The 21760-nt window shown below is 35.0% G+C and overlaps 3 protein-coding genes across 3 annotated transcripts; 1 reads left to right on the top strand and 2 right to left on the bottom strand.

Annotated features, from left to right (window-relative positions):
- Positions 1-1380: 1380 nt before the first annotated feature.
- Positions 1381-7603, bottom strand: LOC131777338 (ADP-ribosylation factor 6). Its single transcript, XM_059093619.2, has 5 exons — positions 7470-7603; positions 5734-5834; positions 5107-5210; positions 4121-4319; positions 1381-3681 (listed from the first exon to the last, which is right to left on the bottom strand). The coding sequence occupies exons 2-5, from the start codon at positions 5813-5815 to the stop codon at positions 3539-3541; spliced, it is 528 nt and encodes a 175-aa protein (XP_058949602.1). The 5' UTR covers positions 5816-5834; positions 7470-7603; the 3' UTR covers positions 1381-3538.
- A 1504-nt stretch (positions 7604-9107) lies between these two features.
- Positions 9108-15563, bottom strand: LOC131777328 (ADP-ribosylation factor 6). The gene is made up of 5 exons (XM_059093600.2): positions 15341-15563; positions 14108-14208; positions 12169-12272; positions 11419-11617; positions 9108-10705 (listed from the first exon to the last, which is right to left on the bottom strand). The coding sequence occupies exons 2-5, from the start codon at positions 14187-14189 to the stop codon at positions 10563-10565; spliced, it is 528 nt and encodes a 175-aa protein (XP_058949583.1). The 5' UTR covers positions 14190-14208; positions 15341-15563; the 3' UTR covers positions 9108-10562.
- A 51-nt stretch (positions 15564-15614) lies between these two features.
- Positions 15615-21508, top strand: LOC131777327 (m7GpppX diphosphatase). The gene is made up of 4 exons (XM_059093599.2): positions 15615-15800; positions 17599-17909; positions 18786-19010; positions 20753-21508. Exons 1-4 carry the CDS (start codon positions 15650-15652, stop codon positions 21044-21046), a joined length of 981 nt encoding a protein of 326 aa, XP_058949582.2. The 5' UTR covers positions 15615-15649; the 3' UTR covers positions 21047-21508.
- Positions 21509-21760: the final 252 nt, after the last annotated feature.

Below are 21760 nucleotides of genomic sequence, written 5' to 3'. Positions count from 1 at the left end.
TACAGGAGTGATTACTGAGAATTTAACGTCACACGAAGTCCCAAAAATTTAAACCTACCGTGAATCGGATGCTTCACCTCCTTCGCTGATAAATTGGTTTTAAGTTTATAACGATTGGTTCAAATGATGACCAGATTACACAAGAATGTATCTTTCGATGCAACCGCCTCGGTTGGCGAGAAATGGATACGTTTTTAGTCGCTTCTGGTTAATTTCTCTGCAGGCTTCCTCCCAAGTGTGTTGGTTCCTCGAACGCGCACTAACAGCAGATTGATCACGCGAAAACGAGGTGCTACCAAGAGACCCCTTGTTCGTTCCAGTCTCTCTCACACTCACCACGTACCCAGGCTGCCACGTACCCATAAACTCTGGGAATTAGTCTTTGTTCCAAAATGTGGTGTGTTCCTTGTGTTCTACCAATACTCATAGCTTTTCTTTTTTTTCTAATCAATACTGATAGAAAGACTGAAAATTGAAATTCTTTTATGAAGTGTGTGACAAAATAATCTTACTCTTATCAGGATGCAAAATTAGTTTGTTAAAAGCTTGAACAAGGAAAAACAAAGGAAAGTTATTATTCATTAGTTGCTAAGGGAGGAACCAATGTTGGAAAAGAAACTTTTGGCTTTGGCAAACAACTTTGCATGCATTTTAATATTTGACATATTTTTTTGAAGACTTTAATTTAAAATTACATTGTTTTGTTTGAGGTGAGAGCAACAAAATAAACAAAAGAAAAAAAAACACTGAAAAAAGTTGGCTCTTGAAGGTCTACTGTATCCCTTTTAAGTCACAGAGCCTTACGAGTGCAGAACTGAATGGCTTACAGCCAACACACTAGTCCCACACCTGTCAGTCTTTTGTTAAATCTGTGTGAGGGACATGTGAACTTGTGAACTCATGGACACGCTGTGCAGAAAACAATTGTTTGTAGGCAATGACCATGATATGCGTCAGGTCAAGTATAAGTTGGCAAAGTTAACTTTATATCTAATTCTTACTCTCCTAAGAATTGAAAATAGTTAAAATTACAATTGAAAGGTTATTTTAGTTGCAACTCACCTATTTATTGTTTGGTCATGGAAGAAGAGGAGAGGGAGCATAGGGTCTGGTTGTATCAAATTGAATCTACTTGATACCCCCCTTAAGGCTCTTCTGTATTCTAATGACTGTCACTTATTGGCAGTCAATTGACTGTAGTTCCCCCTTCACACTGTGTTAACAATGAACGATCCCCTTCCATTCCCCCTGAAAACCATGTGATCAAATAAAATTCAGATCAACCAGAATGCCTTTGCTGATCAACTATCCACACATTTTTCTCAATTGAAAATTCTGGACATTCATTGCAACTTGTGAATAAAAATCTTTACATCGCACTTTTTACTAAGTAATCTATATTAACTGAACTTTAGTGCTAGACACACTTTAACAACACGGTTATTCAATTTTGGGTGCAAAAGCATGGTCAAATACTCTACTTGTCTGTCTCAAATCATGTGTGAACCAACAGAAGCAAGTGACTATTTATAAGAATTATTATTGATAACTTTTACTTCTTTAGTTGTTGTTTCATCTGTAATTCAAAATTACAAACCAAAGTGATTATAACCCAACAACTCACTATGCACAACCATTAACCCTTTAACCCTTAAGAGAGACTGGCATCTAATTTCTCCACACCAGATCACCCCTGAATAAGACATCATAGTCGTGAGAATAAGGGAAATGATCAAAAACTAAACAAGTTCTTGATTGTTAAAGAAATTCTCCTTTTCAAAACCTTAGAGAATGTGTAGAAAATTATGGAGAAAATGCATACTGATGTTAGGGTGTAAAGAGTTAATTTAGAGACCTGAAAGACTCCAAGGTGAGCCTCTTCTTTCAAAGGGGTGGATAATGCCATGCAGAGGTTTTCTGGTCACTTTGCCAGCATGTCAACTCATCCACAACCAACTTGCCAACACCATTAGTCAACTTGCCAACATACAGGTCAAACTGCTGACATACCAAGTAAAGCCTAAACCTCAATCGTTCAATCCAGAATTGATAATCAGTCAGAATAAAATCAATGACTTCTTAGAACAAACAGCAAATTTTAACTTCAATAAATGTATTTTATGCCTGTTATCTTGAGTTATAAGAAAGGTTAAGTGACAAAATACTGAGTTGAAGGAAGTTTCCCATGAGTTGGCAAGTGGTGTTCGCCATAAAAAGTTGGCAACAGCCACAGCTATTAGTGCTGTTTGCTGCAGAACATTGCATTGCAAATGACTATAACATCACCAACTGGCCAACAGTCTATTTCACAAAACATCCCAATTTTCAGATTAACCTTCAACAACAAGGAAAAGGCAGTAAATAGTTACAGATTATTAATTCTTTCATTTCTTTTGCTCATGTAGATCTCATGTTCTGGGGTAACATGACTAACAAAATCAAACAACAAATATTGCAATAGAAAATAAAAAACATTTGATTGCTACCACTATCATGTCACAAAGGTTTTTGAAACCATTTTTAAATGTGCTCTTGTTAAAATGTCCTCACAATGACATAGAGAATGGTGGTGAACAACAGCAGTGCAGACAGTTTTAAATCAATTCATAATAAATCCAGGATTAACATACAAGGCAGGATTGTTGAGGACAAACTGATAAGCATTAAAACTGGATAACCTTTGTGTGTGGTTCTAATAACTCAACCATATCAGGTCTGGAAGTGAAATTTCACTCCTAAATACTAGCTAAATGATTAAAACCATTTGAACACTAAAAGCTGCTGGTCTACAATGAGTGTGTAAAAACCCAAATCCTCTTACTCAAATCTTAAACTTAAGCCCAGAGTTGTGTTTAAGTCATTGCCACTCCCACAAAATCTGCAGATTTGAACTGCACTGCAGACAGTTTTGTACTTGCTATAGTGAAACTCCATTTGCAATCTGTCCATTTTTAGCAATGTCCTTTTGATCCACTGAGTATCTGTACAGTTTAAGGTCATATTTGCAGTCGATAAGTTTATTTGCGATCAACAAAGTTTGATTTTTCATTCTTTAGGAGGTCTAAAACCAAATCCGAATGCATAAAATCAAGTTGCCTTCTCTAAAAGCAATGCTTGTTTAAAAGCAATGCTCAGTGAAAAGACAATGAAACAGCTATTGTTTGGTTGGGTTAAGTCAAGTATTTTCAAGACACTAAAACTCTATACGAGGGTTATGCCCTAAATGTACAATATACTCTAAATTAATAGCTTCAATTTTTAACTACTGAGTGACATTAAAAGAACAGGTGCTATATAAATAACCTACAATGTTTTGTTATTAGTAACAGACTCTTCTTCTGCTTATCAAGCAAGAAGTTACACTTTCATCCACTAAATGTAGAGATGCATGAATCAAACATTAAACTACTCCGTAGATACTCATGCAATAATCTACCCTCAAGATCTATCTTAAGGTGGGTATAAAAAATTATAAGGCAACAATTATAGTACATGTAGCTAGAGTGTATACACACACCAAAGCTGCTCTCTTCAATAATTAATGTTTATGATTGGAACAAAGCCAGGTCAATCCATCATATAAGCCATCACCAGATGTAGCACATGACGGCTGGACATACCAATTTCTGTCTCTTAGCTTGGTTAGGTGTAATCTTTCTTGAACTTCATGAGGTTTGATAGCTGTGAGCAAAATGCATTAAAGTAAGTTTTAAGCCTTCGACACCTTAGAGTGACAGCATCTAATTTCTACTTACAATATCATACCTGAATCACACATAAAGGTCATGAGAATAGGAAAATGATCACTAAAGAAGCTTTTGATTGTTAAATAAGTTATTATTTTTAGCACCTTAAGAAATATGCAGAGTATGCTTAACAGTATGGAGAATATGCCTCCTGCTGTTAGGGTGTAAAGAGTTAATGGTGGTTTGGTGCATCAACAATTCAAAGAACCTTTCTCATTCTCATGAACTTCTACTTCTTTTTCGCAAAATGCACAACAAGGAATTTATTATGGTCTTACTAGTTGGCTGAATGATGTATAACATTATTGAAGGGGGGATGTTATATGTTAGTCACTTCTGGGAGTTTAAGGGTTAAGAAAAGACAAGCCACTCACCATCTGGCAAGTCTTGTTTGTTTGCAAATATTAAAATTAGGGCATCCTTCATCTCCCTGTCATTGACTATCCGGTGAAGTTCTGTTCTTGCCTCATCAATGCGGTCTAAGTCTGCACAATCCACTACAAATATCAAGCCCTGGGTACCATTATAATAGTGGCGCCATAGGGGCCGGATCTTGTCTTGTCCACCAACATCCTGAAATAAATTGTTTAATGCTCAAGATTGCTGGTTTTTAATAACAGTGCAACTTTTGCTATTTGAATCAATCATTAAAAAAAGTAATTAATAACTAGAAATGAGCTTTGAATTCTAACTTGAGGATATGGTAGACCTTTGCAATAAGACCATAAACAGTATGTAAATGAGCCCTTGTCTGTTAAGGTGAAATATTTTTGCCCTTCTCATAAAATTTTTCAATTTTTTCTCTCACAGCCCTCCTTTCTTTTGTCTTTTATCAAAGGACTCTTCTCCTTTTACATTTCCCCATTGACAGTCTAGTCTGGGACATGGAAATTGAAATAAAGTTTACCGTGTGCAATTGAGATCATGAGATGTTTCTGCAATTAAAATTTAAGAAACAGGATGTTTTGCAGCCAAAAAAATCTTGGGAAGTCATTTATATTCACATGTTATAATTTGTTATTCACACTTGAGCAGGATTAGGAAATTAGTTTGCAAATATATTTGTGAATAACTTGCACAGGTTTCAACATTTTACAAAACTTTTTTTTTGAAATTGTAGTTCAAAAAAATAATAATATAATAATGATAACAATTGGCCCTTGAAGGTTATAATCCCCTAATTCAGATTCTTACTTATTCTCATTACTTGCCTGCTTGATATTGTATTGATATTGTAAGGAGAAATTCTGTCTTAGTCACTCATGGGAGTTAAAGGATTAACAATTCTCTCACTGCCTACACGTCTTCCTCTCTGAGGACCCTGAATGTGCTTACCTCAGTACACTAACATAACACTTACCCACACATTGAATTTGACATTCTTGTACGAAACAGTTTCCACATTAAAACCTACTGTTGGTATAGTTGTTACTGACTGCCCAAGCTTAAGTTTGTATAAAATTGCTGGTAAAATGTTAAGGATAGGTATCCTGTATCAGTAATACTTATGTACCGCTACTGTTAGTTTTGACTGAAAAGAAAACCAATGGTCATGCCTGTATAAAGAATTTGTACAAAGAACAACCTGCCACAAGATTTGTCAGTAAGGAAAGTTTCAAGGTTTTGTTTTAAGCTTCTTTTATCTTTAACTCATGCTAAATACTTCCTCAGATAATGCTGAAAGAGCAAACAGTCTGCTTTTAGCCAATTGCACCCTTGGAGATGAAGTTTAATAATGAAGTTTCTTGTAATTAGTGTATTGTGAGATAACATGGTTAATCACAGGTTAAAGCAGCCCTGACTAGTAAACTTTGATGACCTGAAACACACTGAAAATGATTTTTATTCTATATCCTTTATCATTTTATGTTTTTTAAAATTATTTTTAACATGCAGCTCAGGGAAATAAATGAAATATCATCTGATAACCAAATCAATTTACAAATAACAATTTAAAAATGAAAATATAACAGTGACGAAAGGATACTGGTTTTTCCGGCAGCATCAAGACCTAACATCAAAATTCTCATCTCCTTGTTACCAAATATTTTTGATAATAGCTTCCCCATGTTGACACTTAGGCAAAGCCTGTAAATGGAAATGAAACACAAGCATTTTTAGTTTTTGAACATTCAATCCATTTTCCTGTGTACGTCCTGTTTTTTATTCCAAATCCCAGAAGTAGTAAATAAAGTACAACTTTTCAGCTGCTGCATAGGATTAGTGGTAATTACCAAAACAATTAACAACAAAAATTACCATGTGTACTGCTGGCTTTAGTATAGGTAGACACAGAGCCAAGAAAAATTACAAATAAATACCACACCTGCTTTCAGAAGTTGAAGAAATTACCCAAGTTGCACAGTAAAGAGGGCAATTTCTGCAACTCCTGATAACACAAACAATATTAATCCTAACTTTTACAAGAAAACATACGATTACTCGTTTGTAATATAAGGCACAAATTTTTCTCTTATCAGAAGGTCAAATGTGTGTGCTGTTACACAATATTGTAAGAAGCCATCTCAGTTTTCAGTTGGAATCAATGAATGTAAAACAAGCAAATCAACTATATGAAATTGCATTTTTATACAGCGATGCCATAGATAAAACCAGCCCTGCTAAAATATTTGCCATCAATTAAATTGTAATAAAATTAGGCAAAGTTAAGCATTTTTAATGTTTTCAATTTAAATATATGTTTGCACCTTGGCAATTACTGAAATGAATGAAAAATCCCCCCTGTCTCAGCCAGTCAGCACTAAGTAATTTTGCCTGATATGTTATAAATATTGGATATGATGCATGAGGCATTCCTCTACATACGGCAAATGTAATAAAACCTATGCCAAATGGTTGTGATTATTTTAAGGATGCAAGAATATTCCAGCAATAATCTAATACAATTGATGCACACAGGTAGTAAGAGGTGAGTGATCAAATATTCTGGAATTATTAAACCCAGCATATATTTTGAAGTGATTCTCCTCCACTAAACAGGTAGTACTAGCATGAAATTATCATTTCAAGCCCTGTATACTACACACTATGCATTCAATATTCATGAAAAAAACATTCCATGTCATCATATCAGCACTGTTACAATTCAGCTAAGTTTTGTGATTACACATAGCCAAAGTGCAAGGCTGATTTTGAACTAAGTAGCTACTTCTAAAAGCCAGAACTCGGTGTTTATTACAGTAAATACTGTTCACATAACATGACAAATATCGATCATCGGGGAAAAGAACGAGGTTGAAATCAGAACAGTTCTTTTTGCTTCAGCAAAACGTAAACCAGTCAATTAAAATTCTTAACTTCATTTTGAAAACGTAGGAAAAATACGAAGGAAGGACGGGAAATATATTATCAAGTACACAAATAAAATGGAAACAATATCAAACGCTGCCACAGACAGAGTGAAAATAACTACTGTAAATGATCGAAGTAATGTCTTCTCTGAAGCAAACATCCTCGATTTTAAGCTTCAGAGAAACGAGTAGTACTGTATGGAAAAGAGAAATTCCAAATTAAAAAAAAACAATACAATACAATACACGGTTTGAATACTAAAATCTTACCACACAAAGCAAATAAACGTACAATCAAGAGCTTCCAGATTTCAAGAACGAAATGTAGGCGTTTGTAAGTTGATACAGCGAACATGACTCTACATTTGACTAAAAACCGACAACAGAACAAAAGTGAAGAACAATACCCTACCTTGAGGCTCAATTGGCAAATAAGGGTTAGAACTCGGCGAAACTATGGCTTTGTGGCTTTCAAAATATCGTTATTGCATTGTTAGATGCTCCGCCATTTTCAGAATAAGAAACACACCTTGGCTGATAGCATCCTAGGACCCAGCCTCTTTCAAAGGAGTACCCAGAGGGACTATGGGTAATAATGTCTGGGTCACGAATGGGCATCGATAAAATTTCATAACCCGTGCTAACTAATGAGACCGAAACTCCACCATTAAGAACTTACTCTTTGACACATCTATTTATTTTTATTGATCTATTTAGTTTTGTTTTTTCGAGGGGGAAGTGGTGGGGGCTGGGGACCGCTGGTCTCGTACCCAGGTCTTTTACAGCCAAGCGGTTGTAAGAATTTTCTTGGTTACACGGTTGGATTTGGGGGACACCAGTTGACTTTATTTCTACAGGCCTGTAACAAGTTGGCCATAAACCACTACTTTTTCCGACTACGGTTTAACTTTTAAGCTATAGATCATTTAATTATAAAACAAGCAGCATCTGAATGCTCACATCAGGGGACCAGTCAGTAATCAAAATGATTACTGACTGGTTCTTTCAAACTTATTTCAGTTATCAGGTGTCCGTTAAGAAATGTAAAGTGATCCAAAAATTGTTTTGGATTTTTAATCAACGAAAAATCACTGGGTTTGTGATAAATTCTGTCCTTGCGATCTTATGGTATACACAAGCTTGCAAAATGTTGGTCCACTTAAAAACCAAATAATTTTCATGAGGTGTTTGGTGGGAACTGGGAGAACATTCCTGACTACAGGGAAACTAGTCTGTCAGTCAGACAGTGAACATTGCAATATCTAGGTTGATTTTATTTCATTTTTGCCTTAAAAGGGTATGAATTCTATTTTGTTCAACTTAAGAGCACAAACCCTTTAACAAAAGACGAAAGGATAATATTGAACTACTCCTTACTATTCATACTCCCAACAAGTTCCAGCAATACAAAGTTTAAATTCAGGATAATCATTCTCCCTGATCAGAATATGCCCAATTTCAGTCCTTAGAAATTCACCGGTAAACACAGTGGTCCTGCCTAGTGGCTTGAGCAGATGGCCATTGTTTGATGCTGTTTCAAATTGGCATAAATACAGCCCAATTTAAGCTTTTCACCATTTAAAAATCACTTGTGATCCTTGTAACCTGATTGACTGTCATCTGTGAAATTCATTCACAAATCCCAACATTGTTTGCCCTACATCGTCGTTACCTTTTTCCCAGCCAATGAGGGAGCTTAACTAAGATAAAAAAACCAATCACTTGTATAAGGACACCAAGCAAATATCAGGAAAATGAATGACAACTTTTGCAACTTTCTAAAACCTAGCAACAACCTACTTGATCAACATAACATTGTACCGACTAATAAATCTTGTATCAGAGTGACGGAATTTTGTTTTTTTGAAATGGATATAGTAGTAATTGAACTTCATGTCATGCAAGTTTGATTTGAAATCATACTTGTAATTTCAAATCAACCCAGTGCTGCACACCTGTTTGATTTTGAGATCATGATTTCGGACCAAATCACACTCTGCTAAGTTGAACTAACATTATTAATTTGACCTATGATGAATGAAGGAACAAGTGTGTAAAAAATCTCCTTTAATTACAAACACCAACCCTAAACAAGGGTCTTCTTTCTCAACTGGGAGTTGCTGTAAACACACCAGGACATCCCAGTGACCATTGAACAAAGGTAACTTCCTTAATTCAAATACTTATTTTATTTTGTATCAATTACTGTCTGATTAAAAATCAGAAAATCCAATGTAACTGTCAATTTTTACTTACTATCATGCAGAAGAAAAAATTCATCATGACATTCACAACTGCACCATAACAGAAACTCTGCCTATACAAAAATCACTGAACTAAGGTGCCTAATTTGTCTCCCTCATTAAGCAGATCAAATCCATTATGGTGCAAAAACAAAGAAAAACAAATGACAAATGATGGAAATATTTGACCTTCCACAGCTATCTTCTGCTAGTGTTGTAACAAAAAAACTACCAAAAATTATTCTTTTCCCAGCATTCAATTAATAATATGAAGTGAAAAAGCAAACAAGGCCATAGTAGCAGATAAGTGGAAAATTAGAGAGGTTTGGGTCAGGCCAAAAGTTTTTGGGCTGACCCAAAATTACTATCTCATTACTCCACTCCTCCACTACTTTTGTGCTCTTTACTATTAAGCGTCATTTACTGACTGAATTCCAGGAACAGGCTACCAAAAGAAAAAGTAGTACTGGTGAGTCCTCAAATTAGTTCTCACTAAAGTTCAGGATGTCAAGAATGATTAATAATGAATATTAACATCATGTGAATAACATAATTAGACAATACAGTAACTTGACAACATTTACCTCTGAAAATCATTATTTTCCTTAAGATTTTACAATGTGACCACATTGTTTCTTAAAAAATTATTCCAGAATCCAGTTTGGGTTCTTCTTGAATTTCATTTTCTTAACAAAGAGCTTTCCTATTTAACTATAACATTAAAGTGTTTATAGGGAAAATACTTTAAAAGAATCAGCAAAGGCTGAGGGTGGTTACAGCTTGATACCTTCATTAGTATTCAAATGTTGTTCTAGAAAGCAAAGCTTGCTTCACCCTTTGATTCCAAAAGCAAATTCAGTGATATCAGAAACAATAAATAATATACTTGGACAGTATTCTGAGGCCACCTTCTGTTCACCAAATACTTAAGCTGCACTACAATAATAATAATGACAAAAAGAATAACAAATAGCTGTTTACTGACTCTCTTACTCCTCAGTTAATTATCATATGCCTCAAACTGGTCCCAATACAGAAGAGAATAGCAAACCATTCCTTGCTACATTACTGTAGTACACTGTGTAATATACACAGCAGTATGTCAGTCAAATGTCAAGCTTCATCTAAAGTTTTAAATTCTAACTGGTTCTGCCTCCCTGAATTCACTTTGTGTAGTGTTTCAGATATGGAACAGTTTTAAAAGAACTCAAGAATTAATTTTTAATTATTGTGAAAATATTGACCATCATATTGGGTATGCATTATGTTCGGTGGTTAGAACTTAGCCATTGTAATCCTTGATAGAGACCATCGCCAGTTGTTGCGCATGATGGCTGCACATGCCAGTTCCTATCTCGGATTCTTGTCAGACCCAGTTTTTCTTGTACTTCATGAGGTTTCATTGCTGAAATAAGAGATTACACATGGGAGTGAGAGAAGAAAAAAACACTCACCTAAGTAATACATAACTAGCATTGTACTGTGGGTTTGGGACTGAGCCCTGACTATGGAAAAAAGATAATTCAGAAAGAGAAACTGCCTTTCTTCATCCAGGAGTGTATATGACTGACAATAGCCCATGGGTTTGGGATTGAGCCCTCACTATAGAGAGGAGACATGCTGCCTTTCTCCATTCAGGAGTGTACACAAAAACAGAAGATCGTGAGTCTAGGAGTGAGACCTGATTATTGCAAGAATGAATGTTGACTGAGACAATTCTCTTCATTTACACCCAAGAGTATGTGTGGATGGTCATAAAATGTGAAAGTAGTGCATTAAAAGGGTCAGGGAGTCCCCTAGGATATAATGGCATCCACTGCTTCAATAGCATGCCATGTAGGATGGCCTGTTGTATTTTGCTTTAAGAATACTGTATTTTGTTTATGACCATAAAAAGAGCTTCTGTTTCAACAACAATCAGCAGTATCTTCTGAATCCTGAATTTAAATGATTTTATTGGACATTTCTCTCAAAGAAGTTGTGTGGTACTATGACAGTAGGGGTAGTATAACATGATAATTTTGTTTTATTTTGTCCTTAAAAAATGACAGAGAGACAGCTCTAAAAAGCTGTGTCTTTAAATGCAGTCCTAAAGACAACCTTCGCAACTTAACTCACCATCTGGTAGATCTTGTTTGTTAGCAAATATTAAAATAATAGCCTCCTTCATGAGTCTGTCATTTATGATTCTATGGAGTTCTTGCCTGGCCTCATCAATTCTCTCACGGTCAGCACAGTCAACTACAAATATTAAGCCCTGTGTACCAGCATAGTAGTGCCGCCACAAAGGACGGATTTTGTCTTGTCCACCAACATCCTGAAGTGAAAGGATTAAAATGTTCTTTACTTACAATACACATACAATAACTTGCAGTTTCAAATTTGTATGAAATATCATTACAACCACTGAACCAGACAGAGGCAGTTCAATGGTTCCTAAATTATATTAAATTATAGATCACCCAACTCAGCTACAGTAAATTCTTCAACAGACATATTATCTATGTATGGCTTGACCACAAGTAACATACATTACAAGCAAAATGTTGCACAAATGCACACAATTGAAAAGCAAGCTAAGAATATTGTAGTCTTAAGGAGCAAAAAAAAACAAATTATACATCCATCACTAATATGTTGGTTTGTACTTGTAGTCTAATATATCTTGAACTAAAACGACAACAAAAAAAAAATTTTTGTTGAACATACAGACCAAAATATGTTGGGCGATAAAATTCACTTAACTACCTGATCATAGCATGTAATCAAATGGGTATGTATCAGCTGTGCACAACATAACTTACAATAACATTGAAAATCAAGTGCTCCAAACACCAACGATTAACAGCTACACAATTTTACACTTACCCAAACATTGAACTTTACATTCTTGTAGGATACTGTCTCTACATTGAACCCAACTGTTGGTATTGTTGTCACAGATTGTCCAAGTTTAAGTTTGTATAATACAGCTGTATTTAGTTAAGGAATACCAAAACATGGAAGAACAATAATAAAAAAAAAACCAAAGAATAACAATAATATTTTGCTAACAAAGTCATAGTATCCTGTTCAAACAATGATAAACAATATCCTCAAATTCTGGAATGTTGGTGGTTTGGTTTGCACAGGTAAAATATCTTTACTCTTTGATGGTTTTTGTTATAGTTTCTAGACCAGTGAAGTACAAAATGTAGAAAATAAAATCCTTCATTGCTGAAAAGTTGAAGGAATGGGAAAAGCTGCTATGAGCAAATCTGCATCATAGCATGTAACATGTTTTCATGATGCATAAATCAGTTACAGACAGAAGATATGGTGCACATCCCAGATCATTTTTTTTTTGGCAACAAATAATTTCTTGAACTGAAGTACCTTAATTTTAAATATTTATGCAGTACTTAAACTCTGCAATTGTTGAAAAATGTCAAAATTAAAGACCCTAAAAAAAATGTTTAAACAAAAATTAACCACCACTTGACTTTGTCTGTTCCACATTCATGTGGTTAAGTTCCCGCAAAAATAAGCAACAGTAAGGTTGTTATGAAAAATTCTACCCAAATAGCAACAACCTGATACCACAAAAGAACTCTCGTTTGGCCTCTTTTAAAAATTTGGCAAAACACTTAACTGCACCATACACATACAGATACTCTGTACATGACAAGTTGTCAAGACCTTATCTAAACAAGGGAAATTCAAATTAAAAATAAAATTGATGAATGAGTAAAAAGTATTAATTTTTTTTCTCAGCATGCCTTTTTAGATCTTTTGCTCTGGATCTAAAAGGTTAACTTGCAACTGCATCTTACTCTCATGCCAGCTATTTCCAGTGTAACCAATCTCAATCTAGCTAAAACAATTACTTGTTTTTGCAATGTGCAGAAGTCAAATAAAGAAAGAATTAAGAGTCTGGTAGCACAACTGTCCTGCACTGGCTATCTTCGCATACCATTACTTACATGACAGGCCAAATTAAACATACATTTTGATTACTTCTTTGTTATGATCTATTGGAGGACAGAGGCATAGCTTATGTTACCATTAACAACATTTTAGTTTTAATCAAATAACACAAATAGATTCTATGTTGCCGAGGGTATGTTCAGTAAAAGATCACAGATAATGTGAAAATGTGGTGAGAAAATCAGTGACACACTTAGCTGTGCTTAGTGAGCAAATTTTTAGTCAGTACCACATTTTGACCCTACTGTAAAAACAATAGCCTCCATTTGGCACAAAGATAGGCACAGGTATTTTTTGCAGATATTACTAGCTCTGAGAGCTTAACTTGAAGAAACTGTGGACTTTGAGAAAGATAATGTCCAAGGACAAATATACAACCATACTTTTATGCTAAATGGAGGCTATTGTGTTTATCATTCTTTAAATATCTTTGCAACATGCAAGAAAAATGTCTGCAAACAGCTTTCTGTTTGATGTATGAGGTCTTTATTTTTCAGTGTTTCCTACCTTCTGCAATGTCGTGAACAAAAAAAAAAAAATGTCTCTTCTTCTGTACCAATGGCTAAATGCTCTTTAATCTTGAATTAAATTTGATACAAACTCTTTAGTGGTAGGAGACGCAAGCTTTGACAATCAGGGGAAATCACTGGGGGTTCATCCTCAGATAATCCCCAGTTTTAGCTAGGGTGTATGATCATGTCATGCATTTAGACCAACTGCACATGAGAAAAAATATTTAATGCTTTATAATATGAAATAGATGAAAGACAATATGGAATCCATTTGTTAAACAAAACATACAAAGTCATGTAACATTAATTACAGCTCTCTGGTAGGATACTTGTCTTCCCGGCAGCATCAAGACCGAGCATTAAGATTCTCATTTCCCTGTTACCAAATATTTTTGATAATAATTTCCCCATGTTGACACTTCGGCAAAGCCTAAAAATGCAAAGAAAACAATAAAGTAACCAAGAGCACAGACTAAAGTAAAACTATGGTGCTATTTCCAAATAACTTTCTATTGAGAAAAAGCAGCTGAAGTAGTCATTAAAATTGTTAATGAAAACTCAAAACTTTTTGTTGCGATCTAAATCACACGCGACTACATCGTGAGACAAACGAAAAAACTTAGGTTTTATAGTCGTTAAAAGTTACAACAAAGAAAACGATGAACGGAAAGTTATCCTCAAATCACCAGCCAGTGATTGAAATAAAAGAAGGTTGGATTTATTGCCACAAAAACTATCACGGTTAACTGAGGTTATCTTTCGGACTATCGTACGGTCATAATAAGGAGCTAACACAAAAACATGCAATTTATATCTACATTAATTATTTAATAAAAAAAACCCTGAAATACTCTCTGAATTTATATGTTTTTAAATCGTTACCTTTGAAATTCTAGAATTAATGGTTATTACAAAATAAGTTTGCGAGCTTGCCAAAATACGCTAATGCAAATAGCTGCGGAAGCTAACAAAAGACAAAATCTTGATAAGTAGGTTCATACGCATACAAAGTACGATTACTGGAGAAACTATTCCAAAAATGAAAATGTTTCAAGTATTTCGTGGCAATAGTGGTAATCTGCTGAAAGAATTTTATCAACGTTGACAATATCAACTCCATTTAAGTGTGACGTAAAAGCGTTCAGGTCCCTGGCTTGAAGTATCATGCGTGAGACAATTTCTATAAATGGCGAAATTAAAGGAAACGATTGAAAAACCTAATGACGTTATTCAATTTCAAATTCTGAGCATAACTGGAAAATTAAGCGTAAAAATTAGTGCCACATTATAGACCAACAGATCATTATAAAACAAAAGCCCATGTACTGATGTTAAAAACAACATCGACCGGTTTAGACCTTGCCGTCAGCATGCATATCGCTGTAGAGAAATTCGAGGAGAGAAAATTGCTTCTTAAGGAAATAGGATCATTAAATCAGTTATAACACTTACAAGACGACAGGGATTTCTTCATCCGCAGAATAAACTTACAATAAACTTTAAACCAGACTACGCTGGAGATTACTGAATATTTCGGGAACATTTCATAATACTCTCCTTACCGATTAGGTAGCGGGAACTTGGTAGCCCCACACCTTAAATATCTTCAGTTTTCTCCCACGACACAGACTTTAAATGTCTTGAAAAATTCCCATCCGATTAACCCGTTATAATAAATGAAGATGAATTTACGATTTGCGGCGTATTGCTTGTTTTGTATGCCTCACCGAGAGGGCGTGCCGACAGGTAAAGCACAACATGGCTGCCAAGCTCGATAATCTCCGAAGAGTAGCTGCGTGGCTACCAAGCTATTCGCCGATCTGTTATCGAGAAAAACCCGAAATACGAGAATAGTCCAGGAGAAGACCAGAATGACCGACACCAACGAGGTGCAGCGCGCTAAGCGGGTCAAACTAACGGATGAGAATGGCCTGGATAACAACAGCATTCAAAGTTTTCGTGGTTTCCAGCTCATCAAGGTCCTGAACGAAAATGCCAGAAGTAAAACTGTCGCCGTTCATGGTGGGTCGATCTTTTTCACTAAGCATGCAAAATTACCAGAATTTAGTTAACTGTCAGGTAACATAAAGAATATCACCTGTTGACCTTTTCACTATACGCCAGATGAACTTAGGCTTATGATAAACCGGAATGTGATGACAGTTCCCGTTGGTGTATTTTTCTAACGTCCGTATTAATAATTAAAAAGGATGACATGTGCTTCACTTTGTAATATTGTTATATCTCGATCTTTCCTTGATCAGGTTATTGTCATTAGTGATGCTGAAGGCACCACGTGTAGTCTGATTTGATCTTGAATCTTGCGAGTGTTCAACAATTAGACGAGGGTTATTGCAGAGTCCCATTAATATTTGTTTATCAGGAATAAGTTTACAGACAGAATTAGATGAAACAAAGGTCTGATACTTATCTATTCGCAAACTTGGTGCCTGTTAATTAATAACGTGATGTTTATAGCACCACGTGGAGTCCAATTTAATCTTGAATCTTGCGAGTGATCGAGAATGCATGATAGGCATTTCAGAGCCCAATTTGTTTGTCATGAGTAAGAATACAGGCAGAATCAGATGAGAAAAAGACCTGGTACCAATTAATCAAAACTAGGTGAAAATTTGAGAAACTATATACCTATCAGACATATAGATTCCTCTGCTCAATAACAGTATCTGGGCAACTGTCCACCTACCCCTCCCCTTACCCAACATTCACCCTAACTTGTTATCAATTGACTGTTGTTGGGTTAGGGGAGGGGTAGGTGGGCAGTTGCCCAGATACTTATATTGATCCGATTCCTCTCACCAGTTATTCTGTAGCATTGTAGTTTGACAGTGTAATCAGACACCTGAAATTGGACAGTTAGATCTCACTGAGTATAGTCAAATCTTTCTTAAGCAGACACCCACTGGAATTGAGAAAAGTGTCCATTGGTAGAACTGTCTGCTTGCCAAAAATTATTTCTGAAATTGAGACTGAAGAAAAATATGGTGGGAGTTGGCTTACCAGAGAGTGTTATGTTAGACTCTTATTAATTTTAAAAAAATGGACAAGTTGCTTTCCCACAGACAAAAAAGGGGAATTGAGAGGAGTATCTGTAAGTAGAACTGTCCACCTACAAGGGTGTTGTCTCGGAGGGTTGACTGTTTACACAAATAGATCCACCAATCAATCATTTACTGTAACCACAGAAACAAACTTACCATCTAAGCTGGGAATGTCCCAAAATGAAGGATTTTGTTTCACGGTTTTCAAATTTTTCAAGTTTTTCATTTTGAGAATGCTCAAAAGCTGTTTTTAAATGTGTTTATTGCACTCATGTCAAATGTTGTAATTAATTAATAAGTATTAAAGTAACAGAATAACAAGCCATCAGCCCTCCTTTCACGCATTTAAATGTCTTCAAAATTGCAGTGGTTATAATTAATTGGTATTGGTAACAGGAATTGTGTTGTCCCATTCAATCAGTAATTGGAGGGCTCAGAGCAAGAACGACCCCTTGATTTTTCGGCCATTTTTGAAAGTGTTCAGAAGTAGTTGACAACTACTTCTGAAGACTTTCAAAAATGGCCGAAAAATCAAGGGGTCGTTCTTGCTCTGAGCCTTTCAATTGTACTTGTAATTCACAATTTAGTCTCCTGTTTTGATCATCAGATTTTGTCAATCACTGTTATGAGTAAAAACGGAATTGGATTCTGCTTTATCCTAACACTGTTAGAAGTGTCACATCAAAAAAAAACTCCCTTCCTCCTCTCTTTCTAAGGATTTTTAAAAAATGTGTAAATGATATTCATGTTATTTACAGGAAAGTTTGGAGAATCAGAATCTGATGCTGTGGTTCTTTTGGAGAAGACACCTTTTTCAGAAGATACCTTACCACAAATGTTGTCTGCAGAAACTAGCGTTAAGATGGAATTTAACAATGATATCTACAACCAGTGTACATGCCAACCACAATCACGTTTCAATACGTTGAAGGGAACAATAATCTACCCAGCTACAGCTAAACATCTTGATAAATTTTCATCCCGAAATGTGCATTTTGTTCAAGAAACTCCAGATGTTTATAAATCAATTACTCTTCCATTTATTGAGGAAAAATCTTTCAGTATTCAGGTATGTGTGATGTTTTTCGGTTTGATTGCTCTGCGATATTTTTGACTCTTTGGTTTTAATTACCAGAGCCTCCACAAATTATGGAAAATCAGCAAAAACATCAAAAACAACAACAATTTTACTTTACTTTAATTTTTTATATGTTATCTAAATAAGGAACTCAGACTGTAGCTGGTCACCCAAACTAACTGTTGGGTGAACAGCAATGAAAGTTACTTAATAAGTAGTGAAAATCAAAGCCTGAGAAAAAAATTTCAGGGATGAACCCATGACCTCTGTGATACCGCTGCAATGCTCAACCAACTGAGCCAACAAGCCAATTGGGAGCTGGTAATTTTTTTGTTATGTAATAAACTGGCGTTAAGTGATGAATGAATGATGGACAGTGATTATACAAATATCATGCACGTATATTTGAACTGTGGATTAATCAGTGAAGATGAGAGTGATCTTTGCTGTAATGAACAGTACTTAACCAGTATGGAGTATAAAGCTTGAAAAAAAATTTATTCTTTAATTAAGGAAATAGCCAAATACAAAAGTTTTCTTATATTTGTATTATGTACTATTCTGGGATTAACAATTAGCTTGGATTTGTATAGATATTTTGTTAAAAACTGTGTTTTCAATACTCTTTCTGTTTCTGTCTTATTTTTTAAATGCTAATTTTTTTACAATTTAATTACTCAATTCTTCAAACTATCTCACAAATGAATCCCCAACTTACTAAACATCAACTTACCTACATTAACCAAACTTACATTACTCTAAGAAAACAAAGATATTTATTACTACAATGGTTAATTGCATCTTATAGTTGTGTTAAACTGTTTATAGTACTGACCTAAAACACTTGATATTAAAATTTTGTTTCAGTGGGTGTACAACATTCTTGAAAAAAAGGCTGAAGTGGAACGTGTTGTATTTGAAGATAATGACCCGGAAACTGGCTTTGTTTTGTTGCCAGACTTGAAGTGGGATCAGAAACAGATTGAAAACCTGTACCTGGTGGCTATTGGCCGTAGACGAGAGATTAAATCACTCAGAGATCTTGATAGATCCCACCTACCACTATTGAGGAATATATTGTTGAAAGGACAGGTAACCTAACCTTTACCCTTTCACCCCCAGAAATGATATAAACATGTAACTTCTCCCAAAAATGTCCATACTTTATCCAACAAACAGGTAATAAGAATACAAAAAATAATCAGGCTGAAGATGGTATCTTGATCTAACACCAAATTCTCATGATTAATAAACAAGATAATGTGTGGTAGCAAGAGGGGAGAATTAATAATCAGATCTTGGGAGTTAAATGGTTAAATTCAGTCTGAAGATTTTTACTGTTGCTCTTTTTGGTTTGGTGTGATACTTAAACTGTTTTTGTTTTGTTTGTCTCTTTTTTCCTTTTAATGAAGAATGTGTGGAATCATTTTGAGCAAACAAATGATTTTATTTCATCCAAGAATCATAATAGAGAGGATTTTAATATTTTAATATTCACATAAATTTCAAATTCTTGAGAAAAAATTTTAAAGACATGTTTTTGGCATGACTCATGCTGTCAGCAGTTCATTGTGTTGCATCTGTTGACTTTGTTTTTGCATGTTACGTAGGCATTAGGCTATCAGTTTAAATCTAATCACAATATTTGAAATTAGTACCATTACAGTAATTTAAGTCAACAATGAGGTGCACAAATATAATACTTTGAATATTAATCAATGTGAAAAATAATTATAATATAAATATAGAACTTTAATATAAATTACAGTTATGTTGCATCTGTGCATTCAGCTCAGATAGCAAGTAGCTAATATACAATGTCCCCTTTAGTTTCAGGCGATAAGTAGTTTTGGCAATGAGTAGTTTTAAGTCTACAAAGTTCACCTAGGTTTAAAAATGAGCTATTTACATAGCACAAATATGTTTTAAGAGAATCTGTTGCTTTCTACCAGCTGGTGCATTCTCTGCACAGCTTAATATTTTTATTAACCCTTTACACCCTAAAATCAGTATGCCAATTCTCCATACTGCTCTTCATACATTTCCTAACGTGCTGACAAGGAGAATTTGTTTAGCAATCAAAAGCTTCTTCTGTTGGTTATTTGATCATTTCCTTTATTCTCATGACCCTAACGTGTGATTCAGGGGTGATATCCTAGGGAGAAATTTGGTGCTAGTCATTCTTAGGGTTTATAGGGTTAATGCAGAATCCTTTCAGGCCTAATGATCCAACATTTGAAAACTAGTTTGAATAGACAAATCAACTCCTATGTTGGAAAACTCTTCATGTCTTCACATCAGGAATTACCCAAGGAGATGATTAAAAATAATGGATCAATATCAGTATCTGGACAACTGCCCACCTACCCCTCCCCTAACTCAACAACAGTCAACTGATAACAATTTAGGGTTAATGTTGGGTTAGGGGAGGGGTAGGTGGGTAGTTACCCAGATACTGATATTGATCCAAAATAATTATGCAGTTTAGGGGACAGTGCTTATTTATCCTGAAGATGACATAGCATCTAAAAAATTTAATTTTTTTACTTTTTCAATATATTTTTGCCTTGTAAGTAGCTCATTTTTTAACCCTTTAACTCCCAAGATCTCATTAGTAATTTCTCCTTTCTGTCTGCCATACAATCCATATGATGTAGTTTGGAGAATTTGGAATTGGATCAACTAATAATCCCCTAGTTGATATTTTTCTTAATTCTCATTACTTGTCTGCTTGATTTATACTGATAGTGTAAGGAGAAATTCTGTCCAGGCCACGAGGGTGACTTAAAGAGTTAAGTAGTTTTATATTAATAGTATTTTTGTCTTTCTTCTAGGAGGCCATAAGGGATAAGTATGGTGTTGGTAAAGACCAAATTCAGGTTTATGTTCATTACCAGCCCTCTTATTATCATTTTCATGTACATTTTACTCATATCAACTATGATGCTCCTGGCAGCTGTCTTGGTAAAGCTCATCTTCTGCATGATGTGATTGATAATATAGAGAACATTGATTCCAATTATTACTCCAAGAGGACATTGTTGTGTCTTTTTAAAGAGAATGATAAACTTCTTCATAGGATTCAGCAAGCACATCATGGTGAAAACCCAGCAGGTGCAAAGGTCTAATGAGGACAAATAACCACAGACTTGTTAGAACTTATTTTAACTGATATATGATAGCTTGGTCTGAGCAGACTAGCCTGGAATGGAGGTTAAGACGAATAAAATTGAAAGGTGTTTTGTTATGGTCTCTCTCTACATATTTCCAGAGGAAAATGTGATTTCTTATAGTTGCAGCATCAATGCAAATATATCAAACTACGCTTTCGTAGTCTGTCAATATTTCCGTATAATCTTTATGACGAACAAGTCTCAATAGTACGCTAAGAATTAAGTCGGACGTACAAACATCAGTTTGATCATACTATATGGTTGGGCTTTCTTGTAGAGATATAATGCTTTTTCTGACTCATAAATTGTTTTATCAAAGCAGCTTCAAGTTAGAGCAGTCCTACCAACAAGGACTAGCATACTATTCTCTTCTTTCATGTCAAAATTTCCTTCATTAACCGTTAGATCTCAAAGAACGGGTACTAACGCCCAGTGGCCGAGTACCGGTAATATAAAAAACCCCTTCAGCCATAAAGATATTTATTTATCCATTTATGGATGTATTTATTTGTCTATTTGTTTATTTATTTATTTATTTATTTATTTATAAGTTAGATTGGCCGCTCATTCAAGGCAAGGTATCCAACCCTTGATGGTGTCGTGTATGAATATCCTTGCACAGTTAGTGTCCGAATAATGCAAAGCTCCACTACAGTTGAAGGAAGATGA

This window comes from Pocillopora verrucosa, chromosome 3, assembly GCF_036669915.1.
Source record: "Pocillopora verrucosa isolate sample1 chromosome 3, ASM3666991v2, whole genome shotgun sequence".
NCBI classification, from domain to species: Eukaryota; Metazoa; Cnidaria; class Anthozoa; order Scleractinia; family Pocilloporidae; genus Pocillopora; species Pocillopora verrucosa.
The sequence above is the reverse complement of the archived record's forward strand: the minus strand, read 5'-3'. Positions and strand labels throughout refer to the sequence as shown.

What these genes read in the sequence shown, in the direction of transcription:
- LOC131777328 (XM_059093600.2), bottom strand. Translation starts at nt 14,189, where the DNA reads ATGGGGAAATTATTATCAAAAATATTTGGTAACAGGGAAATGAGAATC. An exon ending in TGATGCTGCCGGGAAGACAA is followed by an intron (nt 12,273 to 14,107) that starts GTATCCTACCAG and finishes AACTAAATACAG; the next exon opens with CTGTATTATACAAACTTAAA. An exon ending in ATGTAAAGTTCAATGTTTGG is followed by an intron (nt 11,618 to 12,168) that starts GTAAGTGTAAAA and finishes CTTTCACTTCAG; the next exon opens with GATGTTGGTGGACAAGACAA.
- LOC131777338 (XM_059093619.2), bottom strand. Translation starts at nt 5,815, where the DNA reads ATGGGGAAGCTATTATCAAAAATATTTGGTAACAAGGAGATGAGAATT. An exon ending in TGATGCTGCCGGAAAAACCA is followed by an intron (nt 5,211 to 5,733) that starts GTATCCTTTCGT and finishes ACATTTTACCAG; the next exon opens with CAATTTTATACAAACTTAAG. An exon ending in ATGTCAAATTCAATGTGTGG is followed by an intron (nt 4,320 to 5,106) that starts GTAAGTGTTATG and finishes AATTTATTTCAG; the next exon opens with GATGTTGGTGGACAAGACAA.
- LOC131777327 (XM_059093599.2), top strand. Translation starts at nt 15,650, where the DNA reads ATGACCGACACCAACGAGGTGCAGCGCGCTAAGCGGGTCAAACTAACG. An exon ending in TAAAACTGTCGCCGTTCATG is followed by an intron (nt 15,801 to 17,598) that starts GTGGGTCGATCT and finishes TGTTATTTACAG; the next exon opens with GAAAGTTTGGAGAATCAGAA. An exon ending in ATATATTGTTGAAAGGACAG is followed by an intron (nt 19,011 to 20,752) that starts GTAACCTAACCT and finishes TCTTTCTTCTAG; the next exon opens with GAGGCCATAAGGGATAAGTA.